General features: G+C 39.7%; 1 protein-coding gene across 4 annotated transcripts in view; it reads right to left on the bottom strand.

Annotated features, from left to right (window-relative positions):
• Positions 1-26,011, bottom strand: part of ENPP1 (ectonucleotide pyrophosphatase/phosphodiesterase 1) — a 51,881-nt gene extending 25,870 nt beyond the window's left edge. The window contains exons 1-6 of one of the 4 annotated variants that reach the window (XM_064413198.1): positions 25,756-26,011; positions 11,010-11,082; positions 9,440-9,556; positions 6,463-6,588; positions 6,233-6,293; positions 1,230-1,327 (exon numbers count right to left, since the gene is read on the bottom strand). In XM_064413198.1, coding sequence (XP_064269268.1) covers positions 1,230-1,327; positions 6,233-6,293; positions 6,463-6,588; positions 9,440-9,556; positions 11,010-11,082; positions 25,756-25,941 — 661 coding nt within the window. In that variant the 5' untranslated portion in view covers positions 25,942-26,011. Of the gene's footprint in view, positions 1-1,229; positions 1,328-6,232; positions 6,294-6,462; positions 6,589-9,439; positions 9,557-11,009; positions 11,083-14,237; positions 14,373-21,300; positions 21,370-25,755 lie in introns of those variants that run through there. The other 3 variants (XM_064413200.1, XM_064413199.1, XM_064413201.1) reach the window with 3 other exon arrangements.
• Positions 26,012-26,277: the final 266 nt, after the last annotated feature.

Here is a 26,277-nt window from a genome sequence, read left to right as displayed (position 1 = left end):
ATGCATTATTATGCATTCTGGTATTAGAGTATTTTAAAAATACATGTTTTGACCATAAAAAACCTTGTAGCTGAGGAGAAATGAAATTACTTTGATGAAGATACAAATATATATCTGTATTTCTTAGTGGTCAGAATATGTCATGGGCTCAGTGCAAAGAGAAGTGCAAGTTAATTATAGATGTCAATGAGAGAAGTTCCACTGTAGTCTATCCAGACCAAAGCATGAAGAAACTTGACATGTGTAAGAGGATACCGCAGACTGGAGGTCCTACACATGCTTTGTGACATTTCTATCTTGTATCTCAGGCAATGCTAGAATAATTTGTACTAGCCAGCCTCTCCTAGAAATATCCCAGAAATTTTCTCAAGTTTAATTTTTTTATAACTGGGTCTAATGAAAACTTTGCAAATGTCTTATTTTATTCTAGCACAGAACAAAACTAAAAGGAACCTAAAACCTCAGATACATCTGCAAATTGCTATCCTCTGGAATGCTTCAAGTTGTAACAACCACTGTGTAAAAAAGCAAGTATTTTTACTGATTTATTTTTAGTCAAACTGAAACCAGGCACCCCAGGTAGTAATTTCTGAATGTCAAGAAGATTGGCATATTTTTCAGACAAGAAATACCATCAGTTCTCTACAGACTGCAGCCAAAACAGAAACAGGAAAAGTAACTAAAATTATTTAGACACCATCAAATCAAGTAAGACACTAAAAAAGCTGGGGAATATTTCTTCTGGAAATGTTTGCTAAATTAAGGTTTTCCTGGATTCATTACACTTCTACCAGCCCTTCTATATCATCTCCTCTTAGTCTATTCCTTCTTTGTCTTCCTTTTCCAAATATAATCAAATGCTTTTCATTTTCCAAAGCCATCCCACCTAAATATGAGATGATATGCATTATAGAGTAAAAAGGATCTACTTCTATTTTGAAGAAATAAAATAACCCACAGCAAAAAAAAAAAAAATCCGCCTCCTAAATATAACAGTGGCTATAACTTATAAGATTTCAATGAAAATAAAAGGGCCCTTTCCTCAAGCCCTCTCTTTCTTGCCCTTCCACTCTCCATCACCTAAAGTTCTTTGTGCATGGGTGTTCTCTAGGGCAACAACTTCCATATTCATGGGAGAAGAGTGAGGATTTTAAAGAGTGAGGAAAACTGCATTTGTGTTTTTTTCAGGTAAGACATCATAATAGTTCTTAGACAAAGAAACTACTCACGTAATTTGCTAATAACAGGTAGAAGTCCACCCCAAGTCTGCAAATATTCCGCTCTGAAGCCATCCAATGAAAATAGTAACACTGGAGACTTGGTAAATCTGAACAAACAGAAACTGAATATTAAAAGACAGACTCTGAGAAACAGTTTCCTATCACTAATTTCAAGAAAGTTTGCCCAGACTGTGGGAATGTTCATTTTGGGGCTATAAGCCAGGCCAAGGAAGTCCTCCTCAGCAGAAATTTTGCTGGCCCAGTGGTGAGCAAAGTGCTCCAGTCCCTCTGCTTGAAGGTTGGCAGAGCAACCTGCACCCAAAGAGGCTGAGGTCTGCAGCAGGGCATGCACAGAAAAGCCATGGCAAGGCCTGATTTCAAACACACCTTTAAGGTGAGCAAGCCAAGACGCTCAGGTGATCCATCTGGTGGATTTGGTACTCCTTATCTTGAAATCAGTCCCACTGAAGCAACACTCAGCCCCTCCAACCCCATTCTCTCACCCCAAGCTAAGAGCAGGGAAAGAAATAAGGCAATGCAAAGCCAAACTTTTCTTTATTCACTTTCCTCCTGAACAACCTGTAACCTAGATGAATAAAAGGATTATATATATGCATATATATATATACTGCACAGAACTGTAAGCAAGTCTAATGTACAGGGTACGTTAAATCAGCAACTAAAATACATACTTTTCCTCTCATCTTACAAAGATTATCCAACCAAAAAGAACTTGCTTACTGCTCCAGAAGTCCTACCAATCTCCAAACTCAAATATGTGGCCCTGTGACTGGAAACACTGTAACAGCATTTCTGCCAGGAACTTGACAGATAAAGTCAGATACTGATTTCACTGGAACCAACAAAAACAAAATCTCCCCTTCTAGTCTCCACAGGACGTATGTTTTCCAGTCTTGACTTGCTCCCAGATTCAGCCCTGTTCAAACAATTTCTCTCCAACTGTAAGTACTTAAAACATTGCATCACACACAGGAATAGTAACTTCTGTAACATCAGTAACTTCTTCCTTGAAGAAAACATACCCTGTGCTTGACCTATAGACATGAGGGCATGTGAGACTGAAAAAAAAAATCACTGCTGTGCAGCAATAACTATGGAAAATATGGAATTTCATAAAACTATTTACTATTTAAAATATTACAATATTAAAATATTTTTATTGCCAGCTCATTTTCCCTTTTTATATTTACTTTTTTTTAAACTTTGTTATACCCTAGTTTCCAAAAATAAAACAGCGAGAATAGAAGACAAATATTATTTATGAAGTGTTGACAATTTCTTTAGTGATGTACGCCACAAAAGAAAGCTGAAGAGCCATTTACAAATGAAACATTTATAAGCTGTGTATTAGTCAAACGAATGTAACTACATTAAAGTAAGGCAACCAAAACATGTCCATCTTAAGAAAATTTTAATAAACAATTTGGACGACAGTTCAGCCAAAAGGATTTTATTAGTCAGAATTATCACATAGCCTACCCTATACCCGAGATAGAACAAAACCTTTAGATGCATTTCTAAGATGTATGTTTGTAGTCTGCTTTTTAATTTATATGGCACAGGTGCAAACAAGAAATGAGTAATTTTCAGTTCAAAACTAAAGCGGTATGGCAGAACTCAGTAAGGAAACTTTATGCACTGCCTCTGCCCATATTACAAGTATATTTTTGCACCACAGATTCTGATCTCTGCAAGTTTTGCAAATAACTTTTCCACATCTAAAAATCTTCACTGCAAAGTTCTGTGCTATAAAATGGGAACTTTGAGGCAAAGGCTGTTCAATATTACTTACCAACAAGCCTAACTTAAAAAAAAAAGAAAAAAACAAACCAAAACCAGAAAACCCCACCAAACTTAAAACAAGCACTTAGAAAGGGACTTTACGCAACTGTTTCTGGTTTGGCATTTACAAGTAAACCAACTGTTAAATACATGTTTTGGCTGTCTGCAAATCTAGCTACCAAACCCTTCGCACATGTAAAATTAAACTTGGCAAAATAGGCCATTGCCACAATGAGGGAAATTGCCCATTTCACTTCTTCTATGCTCTACTCATGCCAAAAGTCATATATTTAGTGATCTGCCCTAGTGCTCAGGGAAGCAAAGCATGACAGACTATGTTAAACTGCACTCTCCTTGGAACAGCTCCAGTAAAATCCCCAGACAAATCAACCCAAGCTCCATTCTGAGGTGTATCAGCCACTTCCACGCATTTTTCCTGTCAGTGGCCAAGACTACACTTGCTACTTAATGAATGGGCTGTCATGAGCAAGCAAGCCTGGGAGGCTCAAGTTTTGGTCCTGTTGGTGATTCATGCTGGCTGTGTCCAAACAGTAAGACAAGCACGTTTCACAGCTCTTGGATAAATAGGTATGCCACAGTCACATCCTGACTCCAAACTGAAGGAAATGCAGTAGCAATTATCCCCTCCTATAAACTGGCTTCTATGGAAACATTATGCAGGCAACACAGGCTTGCTGTGGTCCAGTAGGTTCACCAGTCTGGATGACCAAGAGGCCAGAAACATGGAACAAACAGCCAAGTTGACCTCCCTCACTGCAGTCAGGTTAGACCATAATTAAAAGAAAGAAAGAAAACAAAATAGGAAGGAAAAGAAAACTCCCTTGAAAAGCTTAATGTAATACCCAGAAGACTTCTCATCCCACACACATTTATACTGCCTATATACAACCATAAAGCACAGGAGGAAATGCTTTCTCTTCCACTAAATGTACAGAAAGCCTCAACAGGAAGCATAAGAGCAATCTCAATATAAAAAGAGATAAGCAAAGAGGAAAGAAATCAGATGCTCTTACAACTCAATGAAGATAGGAAAAACAGTAATAGGCCTGAAGTACAGAAAAAGACATGAGGACAAAAATACAGCAAAAAGTCATCAGTAAAGCCATCTACGTAAGTACTAGGATAGTAGGTTTGAATTGTCTGAGTGTTATTTCACTCCTAGAACACTGGGAATAATTAGATCACTCTCGAGATCCTGCAGCCTATTAACTTTCTAATCCTATTAAACAATATAGAACCCAGTTTTGGAAAGACTTAGTTGTGTACTTTAAGTTGTTGATCACTGAAATCAGTGAGCAGTTGATCTCACTGAAATCACTGGGATTTCTCAGATTAAGCACCTCATTGAATGCTATGTCACCTTTTGTCTATTCTGCACCACAGGAACAGCTAAAACTCACCTAAAAGTAAAACAGAATAAAACCAGCAATTGGAACCCACAAAATATGCTATGCACAGAATCAGAATTGATATCCCGAAGTCTCAAAAAGAGCACTGCAACTAAATTCACCTGCACTACTGCCTATCACACAGCATAGGAAGAAGCGGATTGTTTACAGAGTTGTTACTTTTGGGAGAGGCTTGTGTGCTAATAGTCCAACATGAACCTTCAGTCAACACTGCTTGATTCAACTTTGACCACACATCACCCTTTCCTGGGCTGGGTTTTATTGCAACATTTTGGGGTTTACCAGGATTAAAACAATTTTAGAGAAGTAACTATGTATCCCTTTCATGAGCTGAACAGAAAAAAAACAAACAAAAAACCCTAAAAACAAGTTAACCAACAGGAGTTGCCCTATGGCATTTGCATCAGTAACTTTGACTGTGGATCTGCACAAGACTCTTCTTTGTTTACCAACCTCCTGGGAGCAAAGCTTCCTAACCCTACGTTAGAGAAATCACCATTGTAGACTCTGTTCCCAGCAAGAAGTTCCAAATGGCTCCTGAACTCAGAACAAAATTCAATGACAAAAACTTCAACAAGTGCCTGGCTATCACCTTCCTACACAGGGGATTACTGGGGACTTGGACTACAAGCTGGACAGAAGCTCCAGTTTCTGTCCTGATGAAGGTTCTGACATGTCAGCAACTGTTAGTGCTCTGAACCAGAGTGAAGGGTACTCAATTGGTATGAAGTATTTCACATGGAAATATTTTGTATTTTGTTTGACAGTATTATCACTCCAATGAATAAAAATGGCATGATTTAAATGTCTTAAGTAAAAATGTAATGACATAAGAACAAAATAAAATGGTTTTACTTTACTAGAAATATCCCATTGCACCATAATTTCAAAATCAAAAGAAAAAGGTGTGTATTTTTTGATACTTGTCAGACAAGAATATAGTTGTCTCATAACATGTCTAGCAAGTATTTACTACTAGAACATAAATCAATCTAGAATTAAAGTCACTTCTACTGACAGCTTAGACATACAATCATAGTTAATAGTCAACTTTAACTACAAACTTAGTTAGAAGATCCCACAGCAAAAACAATTCAAGTAATACAAGCTTTCTTTCCTGGCTGGGAGCTTTCCTGTACTATTCAAGTCTAAGTGCTGATGCCATAAACCACATGAGTCACTCCTCACACACTGTATACATAACTTGCAGAAGCAGGCCCAATGTGGAGCTGAGCCAGAGAATACAAGGATCCCATGGCACTTTACACCTTTTAAAGCAAGTAATTCAGACAGCTTGCAAATAGTGCTGTCCCACTCCTGGGGGAGCTGGAACACAGATCTGCCCACAGTTTGGAGTCCTGAGGCTGGAAAATGCAAGGTATTGGAAAAGTCTTTCAAGGAGACAAGGGAGGGAGACAGGAGTCTAAGGTTGCTGGATGGGTCCCAAAATATTTAGAATGGTGGGTATTTTAGCACATGTAGGTCAATAATATGACTGGCACCCAGGCAGAGTTGCCCAGGGCACACATATCTGTGAGAAACACCAGGATTGAGGAATAGGCACATGTTGCAAGTCAAGCAAGTGCTGAGACAGAGCAAGCTGATGTGTTAGTAAGCACCAACAAATGCTGGCTGAACAGGGGCTCATCTCTTTCTGGCAGCAGCTTTCACTGTATGCGTAAAAGTCAAGCAGATCCCAGAAAGGGACAGCAGGGAAAACAATCTCAAAAATGAAACACAAGCAAAGAGCAGAGCTGTGCAAATATAAAATTTCCTCACCCTTTCGGACACTGAGGTTCAGTAATGTTCTCACACTCTTCTTCAACCCAGCTTGCCTCTCCTTAAAACAAATGAGTGCAATTCATTTTTTGAGACAGTACATTCTTACTGATAGATGCAAGGTTTTTTTCATGTTACTGGATGCTTTTAAAATCATATTATGTTCTTGCTCCTTTTATACAAATATAGGTACATATGAAAGAGGGTAGTAATTTGTTGATGATACTTGCCTTTACAAACAGCTTGATAATTAACACAGCAATCGTTGTTTTCCACACAATCATCTGAACAGGAACAACGATATTCTAGTCGCCTCTTTTCTCCACACCTGAATTTATTGCAGGTCCATATGTGGGCTAAAAAACAGGTGAGTGAGAAGGACAGCACAGTGATTAATAACACTGTAAGTCCAGAACTAATAAAGCAAGTGGTAAGATCAGTCTCAAATCTCTACTCACTGAGAAATAGTCCTCAGGTGTAATAGAGATAATGAGTTATCTCATACATACATACATAGTATCACAAACTTTGTCACTTCAGGAAACAGGAACACCCAAGACTAAATATCCAAGACCATAGTCATCTGAATACAACTATGCAGCATATGGATATAAATACCACAGGTCAAAAAGAATCCATTTTACAGATCTCCTGAAATATGGTAATTTATGTGGGTTTAATTTGGTAAATTCATACTATAAAAAAAATCCCAAAAACTCCACCAGAAAAAAAAAAAAAAAACAAAACAAAACAAAACCCACCAAAAATTAGTCTGAATTTGGAATGCCTAGAAAACACTGAGCAGCATTAATTTATTCTGATTTGCATTTGAAGTCACAGTGGATTTTACCAGTCATCATCAGACACTCCAGCCTCTCTCAGCACCTCTTAGTCATAGGCATCACTGCCATTATTCAAGACTCTATACATAAGCTCACAGGAAGACCTACTGTCTTCAGCTCCACTGCTGATTTTATTAGAGAACAACGATGGTTTCTCTGAATGGCATATTCCAGTACATTGTATCATTTGAAGACCTGGATGTCCTGGTTGAACATAAATCAGCAGTACCCTGGCAGCCAGGAGAGCCAAGCCTGTCCTGGGGGCATCAGGCACAGCATGGCCAGCTGGACAAGGGAGGGGATTGTCCCCTCTGCTCTGAGCTGGGTGGGCTCACCTCCAGTGCTGGGGGCAGTTCTGGGCGCCACAACATTAAACTACTAGAGAGCATGCAAAGGAGGGCCATGGGGATGGTGAAGGGTCTGGAGGGGAAACCTTATGAGGAACAGCTGAGGTCACTTGGTTTGTTCAGCCTGGAGGAGACTGAGGAAAAACTCCATTATAGTCTTCAACATTCTCATGAGGGGAAGCAGAAGAGCAGGTACCAAGCTCTTCACTCTCATGACCAGTCAGAGGGCTCAAGGAAAGAGCATGAAGTTGAGTCAGGTGAGCTTTAGGTTAAGTATTACTAAAAGATTTTTCACCCAGAAGGTGGTTGGAAAAAGCTCCTCAGGGAATGGTGACAGCACCTAGCCTCACAGAGTTCAAGAAACGTTTGCATAACTCTCAGGCAGATGGTGTGACTCTTGGCGTGTCCTGTGCAGGGCCAGAAGTTGGACTTCATGATCCTGATGGGTCCCTTCCAACTCAGCATATTCTGTGATTCTATGATTTCTTAGCAGTCATAAACACAAAAAATCCTTTACATTCAGTGAGGATAAACACCAGTGAATTTACCAGCTGAGTGAATACTTAAGTGAAGATCTTAACAGAGACATGGAAGCCAAATCTAAATATTTGACCAGAAGACACTCAATGACTTTCACACATGACTAGCAATTAGAAATCCCTAAAAGCATTGTCAGGAGGTTAATCTCACTTTCAGTAATTACTTTCAGTAATTCCACTAATATCAAATAGATCTCTACTTCCATGAGAGAGAGAACAATCTATTATGTTTCTAGTTTTATGATACTATTGGGAAATTAGAATTTGATTCTCCACTGATGTTAGGTCTAATTTAAAAAAACAAACTCTCCAGTTTGTTTATAAAAAACCTTTATGCTCAGGGGGAGTGATGTAATAAAACAGAGTAAAACCGTTGTGATTTTATACCTGGATATATCAACTATATATGTGTAACTTGACCTTTCAGTAGCAGTCAACTGAAGCAGGGATCTGAGCACAGTTTAATCATTTGGTTTTCAACATCCACATTGGAATTTTAAATGTATCAGTGTGGTCTCACCCAGAAATTAATCGAATGTGTATAAAGAGGAGTAAGGAAAAATGTTATCTGAAAGGAATGCTGTTTCTGAAGCATAAAGGCAAAAGCAAAGTAGAGAAAATAGTCAAGTGCTGTACTTGTTGTTCTAGACACACTAACATTTTTCCCTGTAAAATTTCTCCAAGGTATTTTTTGCACAGTTGTCTATTTGAACTTTGCCTTTTGGCAAATCATGGCAGCTGCTTCTCATTTCGCAATCCTTCACCAGCGCAATCTGTTCTGTCATCCTGCCTTGATTCATGCTCATGACCCTTGCTTCACACTCAGGCTGGGGAGCAGCAAGGCTGAGGGCCTGAGCAGCTGGGTAAGGAGAGATGGCAGCTTTCACAGAGCTGCTCTGTCCATACCCTTTTTCACTCAGGCGATGACAGACAAATGCAATATGCAGAATGCACTTCTATTCCAGGCTTGCCCAAGAACGTAGGAGTTATCCCTGATGCCAGGAACAATGCGGGTCACTGTTGTCTCACCACCAGCAAACAAAAAGCTGGCTAAGACCTCGTGTTGCCATTGTTCCTCCTCCTTCCAAGGGGGAGGGCAGCAGCACAGTCTGTGGCAGCCTCTCTTCTCACAGGAGAGCTATGGGACAGCCAGCCTACAGGCTTTGTCAGCTCCCAAGTAGACCAGCTGGGTGAAATACAAGCTTTGCTTGTGTGCAACAGCAGCTGTACCAGAGCCCTGATGTTTCCACAGGAATCCCCAGTACCATCACCATCATCACTGTAACTCCATCCAGGAATGCAACACAGCATAAAAAGGGGAAGAGGAGTGGCATCAGAAACACTCTGCTGCTCAGTAGCCCCGTTTTGCACTCACAGCCCATCTGCAATAAGCCCTGACCACAGCAGTACTCACATATGCTGAGCTGTCCCCTATCAAAGAACAGGAGAGATTGCTCCCTCAGTTTCTTCCATCCTTACCTGGTTGTATACATGTTTCCTGGTAATCTAAGCAGCAGTTTCCAAGCTTGACACAATCTTTATCACAACGGCAGCTTCCAAAGGTCCTTTCAAAGCAACGACCTTTGCAGGTTTTCACTGTAATATTGGATAGTGTCAGATATCAGTGGCTGAGCCCAAATCAGTCAACATGCAAAAGAAACTAATACAGCCAGCGTGTGAAATGACACAGTTGGTGATTCCAGCATGCAGGATGGCTGCAAAAACAGTGACAGCCATAGGAAAGTCTTGACCCAACCAAATGCTTATTTCCTCTTACTGAACAAAAATAATTTTTTATCATATTGAACAAAGGGTTCTGCTCTCTTTTAGCAGGAACATGGTGTTTCAGTATTGGCAGAAACCAAAGAAATAAAAGCTAGTTGTGACTGTCCTTGCCTCTCTGTGTCACAGGAAGTTGTGAGTACACTCCCTTAGAAAATGTAAGATCTCAAGATATAAGGATGGCTATTACAAAGCAGACACAAAAGATACAAACACTGGTTTATTTTTTGTTCAATTGCAATATATAAAAAAAAGACATAGCATTCTTCCACTAGATTGGGGTTGCTGAGGGCAGGGGAATAATCATAAAAAAAGAAAACAAAAAACAACACAAAAAACAACAACAACAAAAAAAACAACCAACAAAAAAAAAACACACACACACCACCACCCAACTAGAAACTGGTGATGTGAAGGATTAACAAAAATTAAGAATTTGGTCACACTGTCTAACCCTGAGCAACCACCAGAAGGGAGTGAGGGAAATCCTCCATCATTTGGCTTCCATTCTGAAGAATCTTGAGGTGTGTGACATTAGGAAAATGAGATATTAATGAACCAATACTGCATATAGAAATATGTACATATATATGTACGTACGTATATGTACGTACAGTAACAGAAATTTTATAAACTGAACTCCTGTTGAAAATTATTTTATGTTCAGCATTGAAATTATTCTTCAAAGTTGTTCCCAAAGTGAAGCCTAATTTCTTAAAAAAAAAAATCTTTCATAACCTTCCACCTGAAGAAACTTCACCATTGAAAAAAACCACATATTTTTCAGAACAGAAAACAGACAGAGGAATTCCACCAGGAATGTTTTCAGGCTACAATTCTAACCAGTAAAAAAAATAACTTTTTTTTTCCCTCCATAATTGACTGGAAAAGATGAAAAACAAATGTTCCAGGACAACATGAAATAGAAGTTGTTGTGTTTTGTTGTTTCATTTTGGTTTTTTTAATGGTGAACTGAAAAAAGCCAGCCATTCACCACAGTGACAGCTGGGATACATGGAAGCTGCCAAATCAGACACTGAGTACCAGGATCATTTTACCTCTCAAGTGAGTACACACAATTATTGAGTACACCTGAGGTTTATTTTCTGGTATTTTTATTCCACTCTTACTGATACTGCTTCAAGCCATGCATGCAATCCTCCTACTGCAGCAAGAAGGGTGGCATTCTGATAATATGAAAATTAATTCACAAAAAGAAAACAAATGAATTGTTTAGTAATATTACTAAATAAAAGACATTATTTACCATCTTTTGAGCAGCTAGGCTTCAGGCCAAATATACATCCTAGGATTGTTGTTAACATGCAGACACAGAGTACCTGTGGGACAGGAAGGAAAAGAAATAATATTAAATTACCACTGAATGGTTTTGAAAGTGCTCATTTTCTCTGTAATGCTATACAATTGTACTGAAATTCATAAACATGCTGATTTGCCGCCAATTTCACTGTTCTCACCAGGAGTTTTCATTTCCACAAGTAGCTATGCTATCAACTAGCAGTGTATGAACATGCTTGTCACAACTGGGCCTATGTCTATCATTTCTTCTCAAATCCTTTAGCATAGACATGTATAATGTTTTTCTTGATTTCTTTTATATCATTCTTTCATGATGATATATTTCTATTTCTTACACATTTGATAGAAAACTTTTTTACTCTACTCCTTCCTTCCTTGTATGTGGTTCTAAGAAGGTGAAGTTCTGCCATTAACCACAGACAGCAAACAGAAGGCATAGCCCTTAAGTGATACCTATAATTTTCTTAGGCAGGAAAAACTTTTCCCACTTCCTAGTATCCAGTTCATACTAGATCTGGGTCCACACCATGGTAAGCAACTGTGGGATGTCACATTAAGGCTGACCACAGTGTCTTGCACTGACCGGAAACTACGGCTGTGTTCATTATGGATTCTGGATGCACTGAAGTTCTAGAAAAAGCACAGTATTACCCTGGTCTAGCATGTTACCACAGGATTTGATGCCTACTCAAATGTAAGGATAGATTTCTTTTATCCTCATTAAGTATTGGGTTTACTCCATAAACTCTTTGAAAAGTATACATACTATCAGTGCTTATACAGTAATTAAAGGGACGCCAAGAATGCCATTACAACAGCTATTCCATTTAGGTGTAGAATTCAATAGAGTACTTTGCCAGAAGTCCTCAAACAGAAGACACTGCAATAATGCAGGCTTTCTTATACAAAAGAATTTGGGGAGCTCTGGGTAGGGAAAATGTGTACATACCACCTTTCCAGTCACCGTTTTCTTCTTTTGCATTCACTTCAATGTGATTTCGGAAAAATCACATTGAAGCATTACTTCAATAATTTCACATACATGGCTACACAATTCTGTCCATTTTTTTCTCCTTTCCCATCAACAAAATCTGTTGAGTCAGCCTTGAGTAGGAAGCCTGAATCATATTGTGATGTGGCAAAAATTCCTTCCATTTTAAAATGCACCTGATTATTTCTCAAGTTTATTCTTCTTAAATACTATGAGCACTTCAGTAACTAATAACTATTTGTGTTCTTTTTAAGAACTCTACAGTTTACTTTCCAATTTTGTTCACTAAGCAGTTAATAAAGACAGTAAGAAAGCAATTTCTGGAATGTGTAGTATTGGAATTCATATATTACTCTGAATTTTGAACTAAAAATTAACAAAAAGCAAATCAATCAATATGAAAAAATACTTAATGTATACCATTTATTTAAAAATTGAACAATAGACTGTATAAATAGATGAAGCTGTGGCTTAGAATTCTGAACCAGGCAAGTTACTGGAATCTTATTCAACATCACATGTAGGAAAGCAATAAGCATTTTTTCAGTTCAATTACAGCCTTTGAATTGACAGGGAAAGAAATAAAATATTAAAAAACTGAAGGGGGAAAAAATCTAGCATCATCATTCACCTGGATATGAAAAAACTAACAGAAAGACGCAAGTCTCCATTACATCCAGCTATCAAAAATGAACCAAGTACAGTGCTTTGTACTTTTTTGTTTTTGGTTTTGCGGTGTTTTTTGGTTTGGGATTTTTTTTGTTTTGCTTTTAAATCAGAATATTAACACACGTAGCATCAACACTTTCTGTTACATCAGTATCAACAATGTTATCTTCAATATAAATTGTTCTGGACCTTTGAAATCCCTCATATAAAATATTATCTAGATAAGATCAGGTGCACAGGGAGATAGGTGACATTTCAAATGCAAGATGTCAAAGCCCAGCAAAATCAGTGGAGAGGACAAGATCTGTTATTGTCTTTTTAACATTATCATTAGTGTTATTGTTATTAATATTATTAAATTACAAATGGATTCATTTCTTTTGAAAGCAAGGTTAAGAACACCTTATTTCAGGGTGAAGATTTATTGTTTCTCTGCTCCCAACAGGCCCTGCTACTAAGATCAACGAGCGGAATGCCCTCTGCGATGTGAACACCAACATGCTTTAAAACAAGCTAAACCCACAGCTACTCTATTTGTAACAGCTTTATTCCCATATCTTCAAATAGCTACCTAGACCTATGACCTATGGGACTTTGGCCACCCAAGGCATCCCTGTACAGAAAACACATTGCAGTGCCACTAAATAGACTATTAATATTCCCTTATGGAGCTTCAGTGTAGGTAATGCAGGAATGTAATCATTCATGCAGGAATTTAATCATTAATGCAAAAATAAAATCTACATAAAACTCACTCAAAAACAACAGCATTATAATACTTCTCAACATAAAATTGGTAAAACTTCGCTGAAATTCTCACAAATAATTTCTGTGATTTTGGCACCAAATAAAATCACACTTTTGTCTTATATTCCAGGTTGTCAGTTTTACGCTTCTATTAACATAATTCCAAGAAACAAAAACAAAAGGATTGTGTTCACTGAGGCATACAAGAACTCTTTTGGGTACAAAATACTACAAAATGCAATACTAAGCGCAATTATGTATTAAGATCTAGAAACTCTTGACTCGCTACATTAAATCCTTTGTCTTCTTAGCCTTAGTCCCACTAGCTTAAATTTTTGTCTTAAAAATATTTTACTGCAAAACACTAAAGCTTCCCCCACCTTTTTGTTTTCCTCTTTCTTTCCTTCTTTAACACTTAATAAAGAATTTTTACAACAACAGTAAGTTTACACATTAAACATTTGACAGTCAAATCTAACCCAGTAGAACCTCATGCAATTGCAGCTTAGTGTTTAAGGCTTTGAATTGAAGCTTTATCTTGAGCCTGAATGACTTCAGTCACATGGATATTATCCACACAAATGGCAAAATGTTCTGCTGGAACAATAAGGAGCTGCTAATGCTGGCCAGCAGCAGCAGTCCTGACTAGGCACAGCAAGAGGTGTTACACCAGTAGTTGACCTATTGTCAGTGGAAAGGCCCTAAGATTATCAACTCTATAGATGAAGAAGAATATTCAGACTATTTTTTAAAGATCCAAACACTCACTGCATCTCACTGCTGCACCCTAAAGATAAACCAGTTTACTTTGCTTCTTTCTTATTGCAACATATCTGCTGTCCAGAGAAGTTGTGGACTCCTTTGGAAGTGTTCCAGGCCAAGTTGGACAGGGCTTTGAGCAACCTAGTAGGTGTCCCTGTCTATGACAGGGGTGTTGGAACTAGATGATGTTTAACCCAAACCATTCTGTGATTCCATAAGAAAACCTCACCACATCAAGTAGGTTACTAATTTTACCTGACCTGCTTTACATACAGGTAGGTCAGGTTGGAGATGCTGCAGCCTGCTACATAAAGATCATATATTTTTTTAATCCATATGAAGACAAGTAGCTGCATGCATGCTTGTTTACTAACAAGGACCTTGTTTAGCATTCTGCAGCAAGCACCAAATTCAAATCTCTAGCTACTACGACACTGTCAACATAACACCTGCCTTGAAGGTTTAATCTGGCTTTTTAAACCACAGGAAGAAATCTTACCTGCTCTCTCTCACCAGTATTCTTTCACTCAAAAGAGAAAGCAAGAATTGAGAACAAGGTGCCATTAAGAAAGAATACGGAAATACAACATTTAATAGGAAGACAAGTAAAATTAAAGAACCCATAATACACAGCCTTGTGAATTACAAAGCCTTGTAATACAAAAAAGTAGAATATTAACATTGTAAGATCTGTATCTTATGAGGCTACTAGCACAAACTGTCAGATTCAGTTCCAATATAGCATTTGAGAAAAGGTTTTTAAAACAACACAGTAACAACTGCAGAGAAGAAAGTGTCCTTTTTTGGTTTAAAAATCATTTTTAGAAAGTTTGTTTTGGAATCACAAAAACATTGTCATCTAGGGATGAATCTCTGTCCCATCACTGCTTCCTTTACGTGGGAGGAAGCAATAAAAGCTTTGCTTTGTAAACAATTATAATGGTTGTGAATAGGTGGTTGAAAGTCTGGAAAACTGCAATCCTGAGAACATTTCAAAAGCCTTTTATTTCAAAAGCCTTTCATTTTAAACTGGGTAAATTGAAATATGATAGCATGGTTAGAGAAGAGAATCATCACATCTCTAGAGCTGCAGTCGAAGAGGATTTTTCAGCAGTAATTTTGGGGAGCTGCTGGAAGGGCTGGAGTCGGCAAAGCCTGCAGGCTGTACACACCTGATCCCAAAGAGACTCCTCAGCTGTACAGGTCTTATTGACACACAAAGAAATCTCTCACTGGCCTTAGCTACTGCCACATTTCCTACCACATTTTAATCCTCCTTTGCACAGTTAGTACTCCTGTCCCTTTCTCTTCCTTCTTCTCTAGCTTTGTCACCTCTCCCACTCCCCTCCTCTATTCTGCATTTTCTTTGGCAAAGAATACACTGATACTTCTTTTAAGGAATTATCATTCTGAATTACATTTATTTCTGTGTTGATCTTCCTCAATCTTTGCCTGCCATGCACCCAGTTGCTTTCCATCTCCCTTCCTGGTATTCCATGGCCAACAAAACTTGTCACTCCAAGGTTTAAGACACATCCATTAACAACTACGCAATTATCAAGGAAACCATGCAAAATAATGTTTTTCCATCCTAATCTCCACGATTGGTTCTCACAGTTGTGTCATATGTATCCATGAAGAGAGGATGTCTAGACAGGGTCTGTAATGTCAGTATTAAGAAAACCCATGGAATTTTCCAAAACCACTGGGATCTGCAAAAGTCATGCTGTGTTTTCACTGTTTTGTGCACCTAGAATAGATGATTACTGACCTGAACCTTAACACTAAAATATCTTTGAGAAAGAATTTCACCTGCAAAAATGTAAAGAACACAATAATAAATAATGAACTTCAATCAAGAACAGTGTCACTTTCTGACTGTTAAAAATGCAGGCAGCATACTGTATAAAGAAAAAAAAACCTACACTTATCTACACTTGCCAGGGGCAGTGGAACACTTACTCATGCTTGCAAAAATTATTTTTAAACCAACATAATCCCCTTGGCAACAGCTCAGTTTTATTCAAAAGCAGGGGTTACTTAATAAAGTTTAATAAACTGAAAGGAGGTAGATACTTCACTCACACCAGTTCAGCTACTTAAGTAACACTTTAGTAAATCACCTAAAAAAAAAAAGTAAATCAGCACTGAACCAAGTGCACCACCTCCTTCTTGCACCAGTCATCTCTTCTTTCCACATTTGTAAATATTTTTATGGTCTACAAAGACTTGCTTCTGTTGATCTACATTCCACTCGTAGAGGCCAGCAGGAGGAGAATCGCTGAGGCTTTCAGGTCCTGGCTGTTGTAAAACACTGGAGGTGACTAAATAATTCTGAAGTCAGTGGATGAAAATGCTGGAGATAACACCCAAACTTTTTGAGAGCCAAAACGATTTACTATGAAAATGCAGAGGCATTGTTGTTTTTCTTCCTCAAATAGACACACAGGAGGTCTACTCTCATTCTTTCTATTAAATGTTCTCAGGACTGTTATTAAGTTCTATTGCAACCAAAGGCTATTCAAAGGACAAGAGTGTTTTAAAGGTAGATTGAGCCACTGCAAGGTATTACAAAAGCCTTCACAGAGCTCACCAAAGAGTGATAACACTTCACTCAGTAGAGAATTATCAGCAACGACATCATCATACTATAGCTCTCTAAATACCTTCCAAAACTATCCAAGCATCTTTTTATTCAAGCATGTTTTTAACAAAAAGGTACCAAAAGACAGAAGAGTTAGCATCTGTCAGCTAGTCAGCTGGAATCAAAAATATTTTTCTCATTTGTTGCTTGCCCAACTGTGTAGGTACATACCCTCCTGGAAGTCATTAGCACTTGAGTTGTTGTTATCAAAGCTTTACCCCAGCTGTTACCTTTTTCACTGCACTTAAGATCATGAGAGAATTTAGAGAAAAATTAAAGTGCAACAATATGCTAGCCAAGAAGGAGGGGAAATAAAACCTCTAGTGTAATTCAGTAAAAGCAGATAGCAGCTGACTCTGCTATTTAATCAGCAAGTAGATTTTTGTAGAAACCTAAGGAAAATAGGACTGAAAACTCATGTTATGAGAAAAAAGTAAACGTTGTACTTTCAAGCACAATTCTTTTATTCAACACAGCAGACTAAGAACACAGAACAAAGCCCACTGCACATCATCCACTTTAGTGGCAACCACATATGAATGCATGACTGCATAGAAAGGAAAGAAACGGTCAGTAATTACGCCAATTAAAATTTGTTTTCCAAACAAGTTGCACTGACTCATAAATAAAAACAAAATTGAATCTGAAAACATGGCCTTAAGCCATCTTCATGCCCTTCCTATTCCAGAAGTCCCTTTTCAAGAATAAAGCCAAAGCTGTTCCAGTTTAGATTACAGTCATGAGAGTTGTGACAAGAACAGAGTACAGAGTGGGTGGCTTCTACAGGGTACTGCTTATACCACAAAATATACCAAGTAAACCTATATTCACATCCACTTTCCTTTGGCAAATACCGTTACAACTGCCACAATGACAGCAATATTAACTTCCACAGGAAGACAAAATGACCTTAAAGAATAAGTGAAGAAATCCTAAAAGACACCAGAATTATTAGGAGAGTCAAACAATTGCAGAACCACAAGCAGTATGAGAAGAATGTAGGACAAATCAGGTTTCATACAATCATTTAGGCTGGAAAAGACCTTTAAGATCAAGTCAAACATTTTCAGTTATTCATAATAAGTCTTTACTAAGTACACTGATATCGATCACAGAGTCATCTTCAGCCCTGAATCCTTCAGCCATTTTTCCAAAACAAAGACAAGGTATGATAAAGAGGCCATTATTTATCTCAGCACCTTTTGAATATAGCCCGTCAAAAAACAAAAAGCAGACTATCAAATTTTGATACCTCCCACACAGAAACATATTTGAGCTACAAGAAAGTTCTAGAACTGGCCCTTTTGCTAGCATTAAACAGTGACATGAAACATACATGCCAGGTTGGATTATTGATTTTCTTGAAGTAGCTATAACAACACTACACTTTTTGTTATTCTAGGAACAAAAGCAACCAGTGCTTAACACAAACTTGTATCCACATACTACCACACCAGAAAGCATTTATATAGGTTGATTTACCTATATATGCCATTACACAGCAGAACTGGGACAAGGCTGTGCTTACTGAGTTTCTTCAGAAATGCAAATACTACATTTTTTCTTATTACTTCCTTTTTTTCCTTATTGCGTTAAACAATTACACTTTATTTCATTTGCAAGAAGTCCTTACTTATACTACTTTTCTTTGTCCTCCACCACACCCCATTTACCACAAAAGCCACTGCTGCCTTATAAACACACAGGAAACTTTTCATACAAGTGACTTGTGCAACATCTATGCAGAACAGTACTTCTTGCTTTTCAGTGCAGTTAAGTGGTTTTTTTTGAAAATAGGTCAGGAAATATATCAAAACAGTATTTTGATATTTAAAAATATCATTCCAATATTGAACATTATAAAGTAGCTTCTCTTAAAATCGCATCTACTACTGTTTCATTCAAATGACACACTGTCATGATGCAGTATGTTGACAAATTCTTTCATAGCATAGTGTCACAGTGATAATTGCCAATATATTCATTTCTATTATCAGCTCCAAGGCGAGAAACTCTTCATACCTTTCATGTTTTCAAAGCCCTTATTTACTCTGCTCCTCCTTTCAGCCAGAAGCAACAATAATGTAGCTTCCACTGCAAGTCAAATCAGAACAATTCATTCCGTGTAATTTCAGTAATACCAACAAAAAAACACAAAGGAAAATTTTTGAAGAGCAGGAGTTGGAAAGAAGCCTTGCACAGTTTTTGTATCTTTGGCCTTGCCTGAAATCCAAGTTTTAGCACAGTGTAACTAAATTGTTCTGAATTCAAGATAAAATTATTACTACAGAAAGTCTATCCGCTTAAACTGTTAATGTGTTCTTCATTATTTTAGTATCCAAGAGTTTTGCAGAACTATATGAAGGTGCTTGGAACACAAGGTGCCCCTCTCCCAGGAGTTTGGCTGCCTGTGCTTGGGGCCAGTTGTCCAGTATTGGTTCAGTTATTGATAGGACTAATTGGGAGATCTGGACCTGTCTTGAAGATAGCTCTACAATAAAAAGCTAGGGAAAGCCTCAGAAGAGTCACGCTGCCCTTGTTTTAGCCAGCCTTGCCTCTGTGCCCTGTCTGGAATGTGGTACAGCCACACTACAGTCAAGTCCATCCTGGCCATTTATTCTATTGACCCAAGCTCACAGGCCTGCCTTCCCTTACCTTGGACCTTTCTTACCATTATGTACTCACCTGGAAATTTAGACTGTTGGCTGAACCTGGTTGGTGTCCCCAAATCCACTGCGCTCACTTTGCTCACAATTACTGAGACTGTCCCTGTCCAATAAAGGCACTGCCTTGTTGCCATGACTGGACACCTATACTTAAAAATCCTCAACCAAATGGAAAGACTCAATTCCTGCAAGTGTGTCGTTGGACAATACTTTTTAATTCATATCAGCTTCTGCCTTTTAGGCTAGGTTATGCCAACTAGCTTTATGAAGTGCAAATAAAGCAAGAATACAAATTAACCCCGGAAACCCTTCAGAGCTAAAATACCTAAATTTTTTTATTGTACAAAAGCAAGATTAAGATTTTTGTCTTCAATCCCCAGCATGAAAATCCTCACTTGAAGGGCAATAAAGAAATTTTGGGTTTACATTTTCCTGCATATAATGAGAATTATTTGCAAAGTCTTTCCCAAAAAATGAGTAGACAGAAAATAATATTTAGCTATAATGATTTTTAAATTGAAACCCTAAATTTTCTTTTGATTGCTTAAATTGGATAACATCTTTATTTTACATATAGTTAAAATTTTATTTTAATTAATGCATTTAAGCAATGCCAACAGCAAGCTCAATTTAAAAAAAATGTTTTGTCAAACACCATGTGTTCAGATTTAAAACCAAGTCACCATGGAAGCTGGAGAGCTGTAACATTGGCAGAACACAGCTGTAAAGCATCCTTGTTTCCCAACATTGGAAGAGATTTTCCTACAAATTATTAAGATATTGGAGATCAGCCAAGAACTCTTTTTAATGTTTCTAAACTGAAAGTGCTTCAAAGTCTATTAAAAGTATGACAATCTTGTCACCATCATTCTTTACTTCATATTTCACCAAGGGATGCTTAATGACAAAAAAATTTAAATCACCCAATAGTCACTCTAAAATTACTGTTGAGCTGTGTGGTGTTTCCTGGATCTCAGAAGTCCTATCTAAGCTCAGTCCAGCACTGTCATGGAAGCAAGTAACTGCAGCAAGGACCACTTTTCCCTACTGAAAAATAAAGAAAAAATTGCAAGCCACATAAAGCAAAATAATACCAAAAAAAAGAAAAAAAGGCTGAAATGGAATGGCTTGCTGAGGGCCAAAACTAGATTAAAGACTGAACATGGCACCCAGGCCTCTCCAATTCAGACAACAGCATCCTCTAATCCAGTGCTTGAGAACTGACTGATAGCCATAAAAATACCCACATTGAAGTCAACTGAAGTCAACAACCATGGTCCAAATCACAAGGTTTGGATAATTAAATACATATCCTGCCTTTTCTTTATGGAAAAAAAGAATATAGATATGCACTCTCTGCTGACAGCAGCAATGGCAAATATGAACTGGCAACAGAAATCTCTGCCCAAGGGAGAGTTATCTCATTTATTTATGATAAATGGGGGTTTATGATTCATAAAAGCTTAACATAGCAACCAACAGATGACTGAAATCTGATTTATAGAATCATGAAGCAGATGTTCCTGAAAACTACACTAAGGCACATGGGAAAATAAGAAGGTGATAGGTGATAGCTATTGTGCCTTCACTAAGGCCCAATTGTGTCTGAAAAATTTGGTGGCCTTCTAAAATGGGATTACAGCAGTGGTGGAGAAGGGAATAGAAAGCAAAATCATCCACCTGGACTCCTGCAAAGCATTTAGCATGCTCTGCGTGATATCCTGGTGTCTGTTGCCATCTTGTTACAAAGGTTTCATACCTTCTTGATAGTTTCTCACAGGCAACCCCTCACAGCACTGATTCCTCCTTCTCTGCACAGCCAACAAACTCCATCTCACATCTCCACCAGCCAACCTGCTCTTTTATAATACCCCTCTTAATTGGATCCAGCTGTGGCCTATTAAGGGCAGGCTTGTTCTTAATGCTTGGTAATTAGCACAGCTGTAACTCCTTAGGGGTGAGATTACCTTCACCACTATCTCTATTCTCCTACCTTCTATCTATCCACAGGTCCCTACACTGGAAAGACGTGGATTTGACAGAGGGACATGGAATTGGCTGGATGGTCACACTCATGAACTATGCTTAGGGGCTTGATGTGCCAGTGGAAACCAGTGAGGAATGCCTTCCTTGGGGTCAGCATAGAAACCAGCACTGTTTGACATTTTGTCAGTGACATGGGCAGCAGGATCAAAGCACCCTCAGCAAGTCTGCCAATGACACCGAGCTGTGTGGTGCCATCAACAGGCTGGAGGGAAGGGATGGCCATCCAGAGGGGCCTGGGCAAGCTTGAGAGGTGGGACTGTGCAAAGGCCAAGTGTGTGCTCCTGCATGACAATCCCAGTACCAGCATAGGCAGGGCACAGAATGGTTTGAAAGCAGCCCCGAGGAGAAAGACTTGGGGCTGTTAGTGGATGAGAAGCTCAATGTGACCCAGCATCCCCAGCTGGTCGGCAGATGGCACAAAACTGAGCAGTGCAGTTGACATAACAGAAGAATGGGATGACACCCAGAGGAACCTGGACAAGCTTGAGAAGTGGGACCACAAGAACCAAATGAAGTTCAACAAGTGCAAGGTGCTACACCTGGGTAAGGGCAATACCTGAGGTGAGTACAGACTGGAAGAAGGACTCACTAAGAACAGCCCTGCAGAGAAGGACTTGGGGGTGCTGGTAGATGAAAAGCTGGGCACAGGCTGTCAATGTGCACTCACAGCATTGAGAAGGCCAACCGCATCCCAGGCTATATCCACAGAAGTGTGAGCAGCAGGTCAAGGGAGGGGATTCTGCCCCTCTACTCTGCCTTTGTGAGACCCCACCTGGAGTGCAGCTCTGGGGCCCTCAGCATAAATGGAATTCTTAAGACTTCTCGAAGCAAGTCCAAAGGAGGGCCACAAAGATACAAAGAGAGGTAGACCACCTCTTCAGTGAAGATAGGTGGAGAGAGTTGGGCTATTCAACCTGAAAAAGAGAAAGCTCTGAGAAGACCTTACAGCACCTTCCAGTACCTGAAGGGGCCAATGAAAAAGCTGGAGAGAGACTTGTTACAGAGCATGTAGTAATCAGACAAGGGAAAATGGCCTTAAAATGAAAGAAGGTCTGTTTATATTAGACATCAACAAAAAATTATATATTTTACGAGCAGGAAGACACTTAAAAAGATTGCCCAGAGAATATGTGGATACCCCATCCCTGCAAGTGTCCAAGGCGAGATTAAATTGGCTTTGAGCAACCTGGTCTAGCGTAGGTGTCCCTGCCCATGACAGAGGGGTTGAAACTGGCTGATTGTTAAGGATCTCTTCAGACCCAAACCACTCTATGGTATGATAAGGCTAGAAAAGACCTGAAGAGGTTTTCAGTTTAATCTCTTGCCCAAACTTGGAAGTTGGCTAGTTTTTGGGGTGTGCCTTAAAAAAAAAAAAAAAAAAAAAACCCACCAAAAACACCATAAAAAATGGACAGCCTTAATGAGAAAAGGGGAAAAAACTTACAGACTATAAAAATATTAAGTGCATTCCACTGCATTCTTTTTAAACTTCACAATTTATTATCTTTATGCACTCTGAAATGCTTGAGTTTCTCTTTAGATGAGACTAACACACTTTCAATGTCTCTGTCTGGACCTTACCTGGAATTTTTTTCTACTTAGGAATTCTCAAGCTGCAAAACTCCTTAAGAATTTTTCTAACAAAAGTGTCAGTTGAAATGAGTTTTCCACTTCTGACAAAAAGTCTGAAGCTGTTCAAAAAAACCATTCTCTTACATTATTACTTTTATTTCTCTCAATATTTCAGCTGTTAGACTGGCATGGAAAAATTTATTTTAATGGAATGAATGAATCAGACCAAAATGCAATGCCTGAGTTCCTGGCAAGTGGGAAAACCTCAAACACAAGCAAAGGTTATGCTGCTCTTGGGCAGCAGCATACTGCTTACTCACACGACAGCCTGGAGACACTACAGACAGACAATTCACTGGGCTTTGAGGCACAGAAGTTTGAGCTCAGAAAACTGGCAAGACAGCAAATAAAAAGGTGTGCTTTAGGTACTTAGGGAAGCACTATGGGTTAGTAAAGTCCACCACTTGTGGAATCCCCTCTGCAGCAGCAACAGCTGCTCTGTGACAGGGTGAGGTTGGCTCGTGGACAAGAGCTGGGGACGTTGAGGCTCTGTTCACAAACTGCACAGACATCTGCAGCTGGCAGGCACTTGTGAAGGAAGACGAGAATGCAGTCCAGTCCGAGCTTTCCAGAAAAATAAGAAGAGTGATTCAAGTATTCCTTAATCAGCAGAAATGCATTAACGAGATTTTAGAAAATTTCAACATAAGCTCACTTAAAAGCAGTTGTTTGTGGGATATTTTTATCTACATAAATAAAGGAAGCAATAGCACATACAGCTAGGAAAAATGTAAGCAAATGAGATTTACCTACATCTGGACACTTTAATAGTTTCTCATTACTATAAGACTACAAACACCAAGCAGGTAAGTCTACTCGCTTTTTTAGTACATTTGGATATCATCAATGCTTTATAAATACATCAGTGTCTGACAAAGAAAAAACTAGCATTTCCAACTCCAGTTTGCCCCTTTCTGACATGTTTAGGTTAAATACATTCTTGTTTTACTCAGTCCAGTATCACCCGCAGTATTTAAAAAGTTTCCCAAGTTCTCACTCAATATCTTACATTATCTCTGTGTTTGTAGTCACCCTCAAAAAATAGTGTATGGCCATAAATATTTAGAATTTTTAAATTGTTTTTGTATAGATGACATTTTGATGAGCACAGGAGGAAATTCTTGTCAGTTCTCAATGAATGGCATCTGTAAAATAAGAACTTAATTCAGAAGACTAAGTAACTGCAAACACTAACTTGTGCTCAACTCTGGTATCTAAGTGGCTGCACATCTCTAACAATTTTGTTGCATTAGAGCCTAGAAAGCTCAGGGCAACAATACGAGGTTTGAATAGGATAGCACTATTTCTCACTACTAGTATCTAATTTCTAAGCCTGAAAAGAGCTGAGCTGGCTTCACCATCCAACTGCAGTGGCTTTTTACAACCTTAACCTCCCCAGAAGACAATGAAGTAATGAAATGAGCTACTGACCACAACCTTTATTTACAGGGACATTTCATCAGCAAAGTTGCCAAAAACGCTTCTGTATGGAAACTACCATAGACCTTTGCATGATTTTTTTTCTTATAACATTCTGACAAACTTAGAAACATAATTCACCTCCTGCTATGTTAGAAAGTATGACCAACCTGTAGGCACAATGATATGGATAGATGAATCATTTGAAAAGGTATCCAGATCACAAAGATATCGGTAAATTTGGATAGGCACCTTGACATTTATGCTTCAGTGCATTGAAAGAGGACTACTTATGTGTAGTGGCATCTGCTGTAGTTCCACTAAAGCTTCCTTCCAAGAACACCACAATTCTTTCACCTTGATAATGATTTTAGCCTCATAATGATTACTCCAGGCAGTTTGGAAGGTCTTATTTTCACATCTCTACGGGGAGGATAATTATAATACAGCAGCGTGGCTAAAACTAGAAAGTGACCTACCTGCTAACAATGGCTTTGGCTGCTGGGGCTTCCGAACAAGGGCCAAAAATGCCTCCCAGCAGCACTTGGAGACAAACTTTCAACCCACGGCAGCTCGAATTCAGAGAAAGGCAAGTTTTTACACTTCCTCTGTCCTTTTGGCTCTTGAACTCTTTTTAGCTTCTCCAGCTATATTTTCCTATTTTAACCAGATTTTGTCTTCCCTGGTGTCCCCCCTACAGCAAACAGCTAAAACCAGATGATGGAAGACGAGACAACCACTGACACCACAAAAAAATTTTGAAAGATTCATCGCTGAGGACCGCCAGAAGAGTAAAATAAACCAAGAGTTTGGAATCCCTCTCTGAGGCAGGTCGCTCGCTGTCTGTACGCAATGCCACGCTCCTGCCCGAGGCTGGCTCCCGAAGCGGAGCCGTCCCGCAGCACCGCTGCCGCGGGCATCCCGAGGAGCCCGTGCTGCCAAGGCGGTCACCCTCTTCCAACACCGCCCAGAGGCTTCTAAGGTCCCGCCAGGGGCTCGTCTCCCGAGGCTTGGAGACGGGCCAAACACCTGCGCCAGCCGCGGCAATGCCCTCGCTCCCTCCGGCGGGGTGAGACCCGGCTGCGCCCGCCCGGCCCCGCGGCGCCCCGGCCCTTACCAGGGACAGCACTTTGTAGGTGTTGGGATCCTTGCTCTTGCCGCCCGCAGGCTTCTCCGGCTCCTCGGCCACCTCCATGGCCGGCAGCATGGGCACAGCCGCGGTCTGCAGCCCGCCATCAGCCGCCCCTACCCCATCCAGGTGCTCCTCGTGGCCCTTCCCCGCTTGCTGCCCGTTCCCCTGCATGGTCCCCGCGGCTCTGCCCTCCGCCCGCCCGGACACGGCTATTAATAGCCGGGCAGCGCGGTCCCGCCCCGCCCGGAACGCGGGCACCGGCGGCCCCCGCTCCCCCGCCGGCAGCGGCGCGCAGGAGGGAGCGGGATGTTCCCGTCCTTCCCGGCCCGCCTCGCTCGGGCACCCCGGCTCGGCCGCCCCCCGCTTTCCGACCGCTCCCTGCAGGTGAGGGCGGGCCGGGCCGGGAGGCGGTGCGGGGCCGGAGGACACGGCGCTGCTCCGAAATAGCGGCCGGGGGAGGGCGCCGGGCCGTGTTTACGAGGGAGCGCGGAGAAAGTTTCCGCTGCC

The sequence above is a fragment of the Passer domesticus genome, chromosome 3, assembly GCF_036417665.1.
Source record: "Passer domesticus isolate bPasDom1 chromosome 3, bPasDom1.hap1, whole genome shotgun sequence".
NCBI classification, from domain to species: Eukaryota; Metazoa; Chordata; class Aves; order Passeriformes; family Passeridae; genus Passer; species Passer domesticus.
The sequence above is the reverse complement of the archived record's forward strand: the minus strand, read 5'-3'. Positions and strand labels throughout refer to the sequence as shown.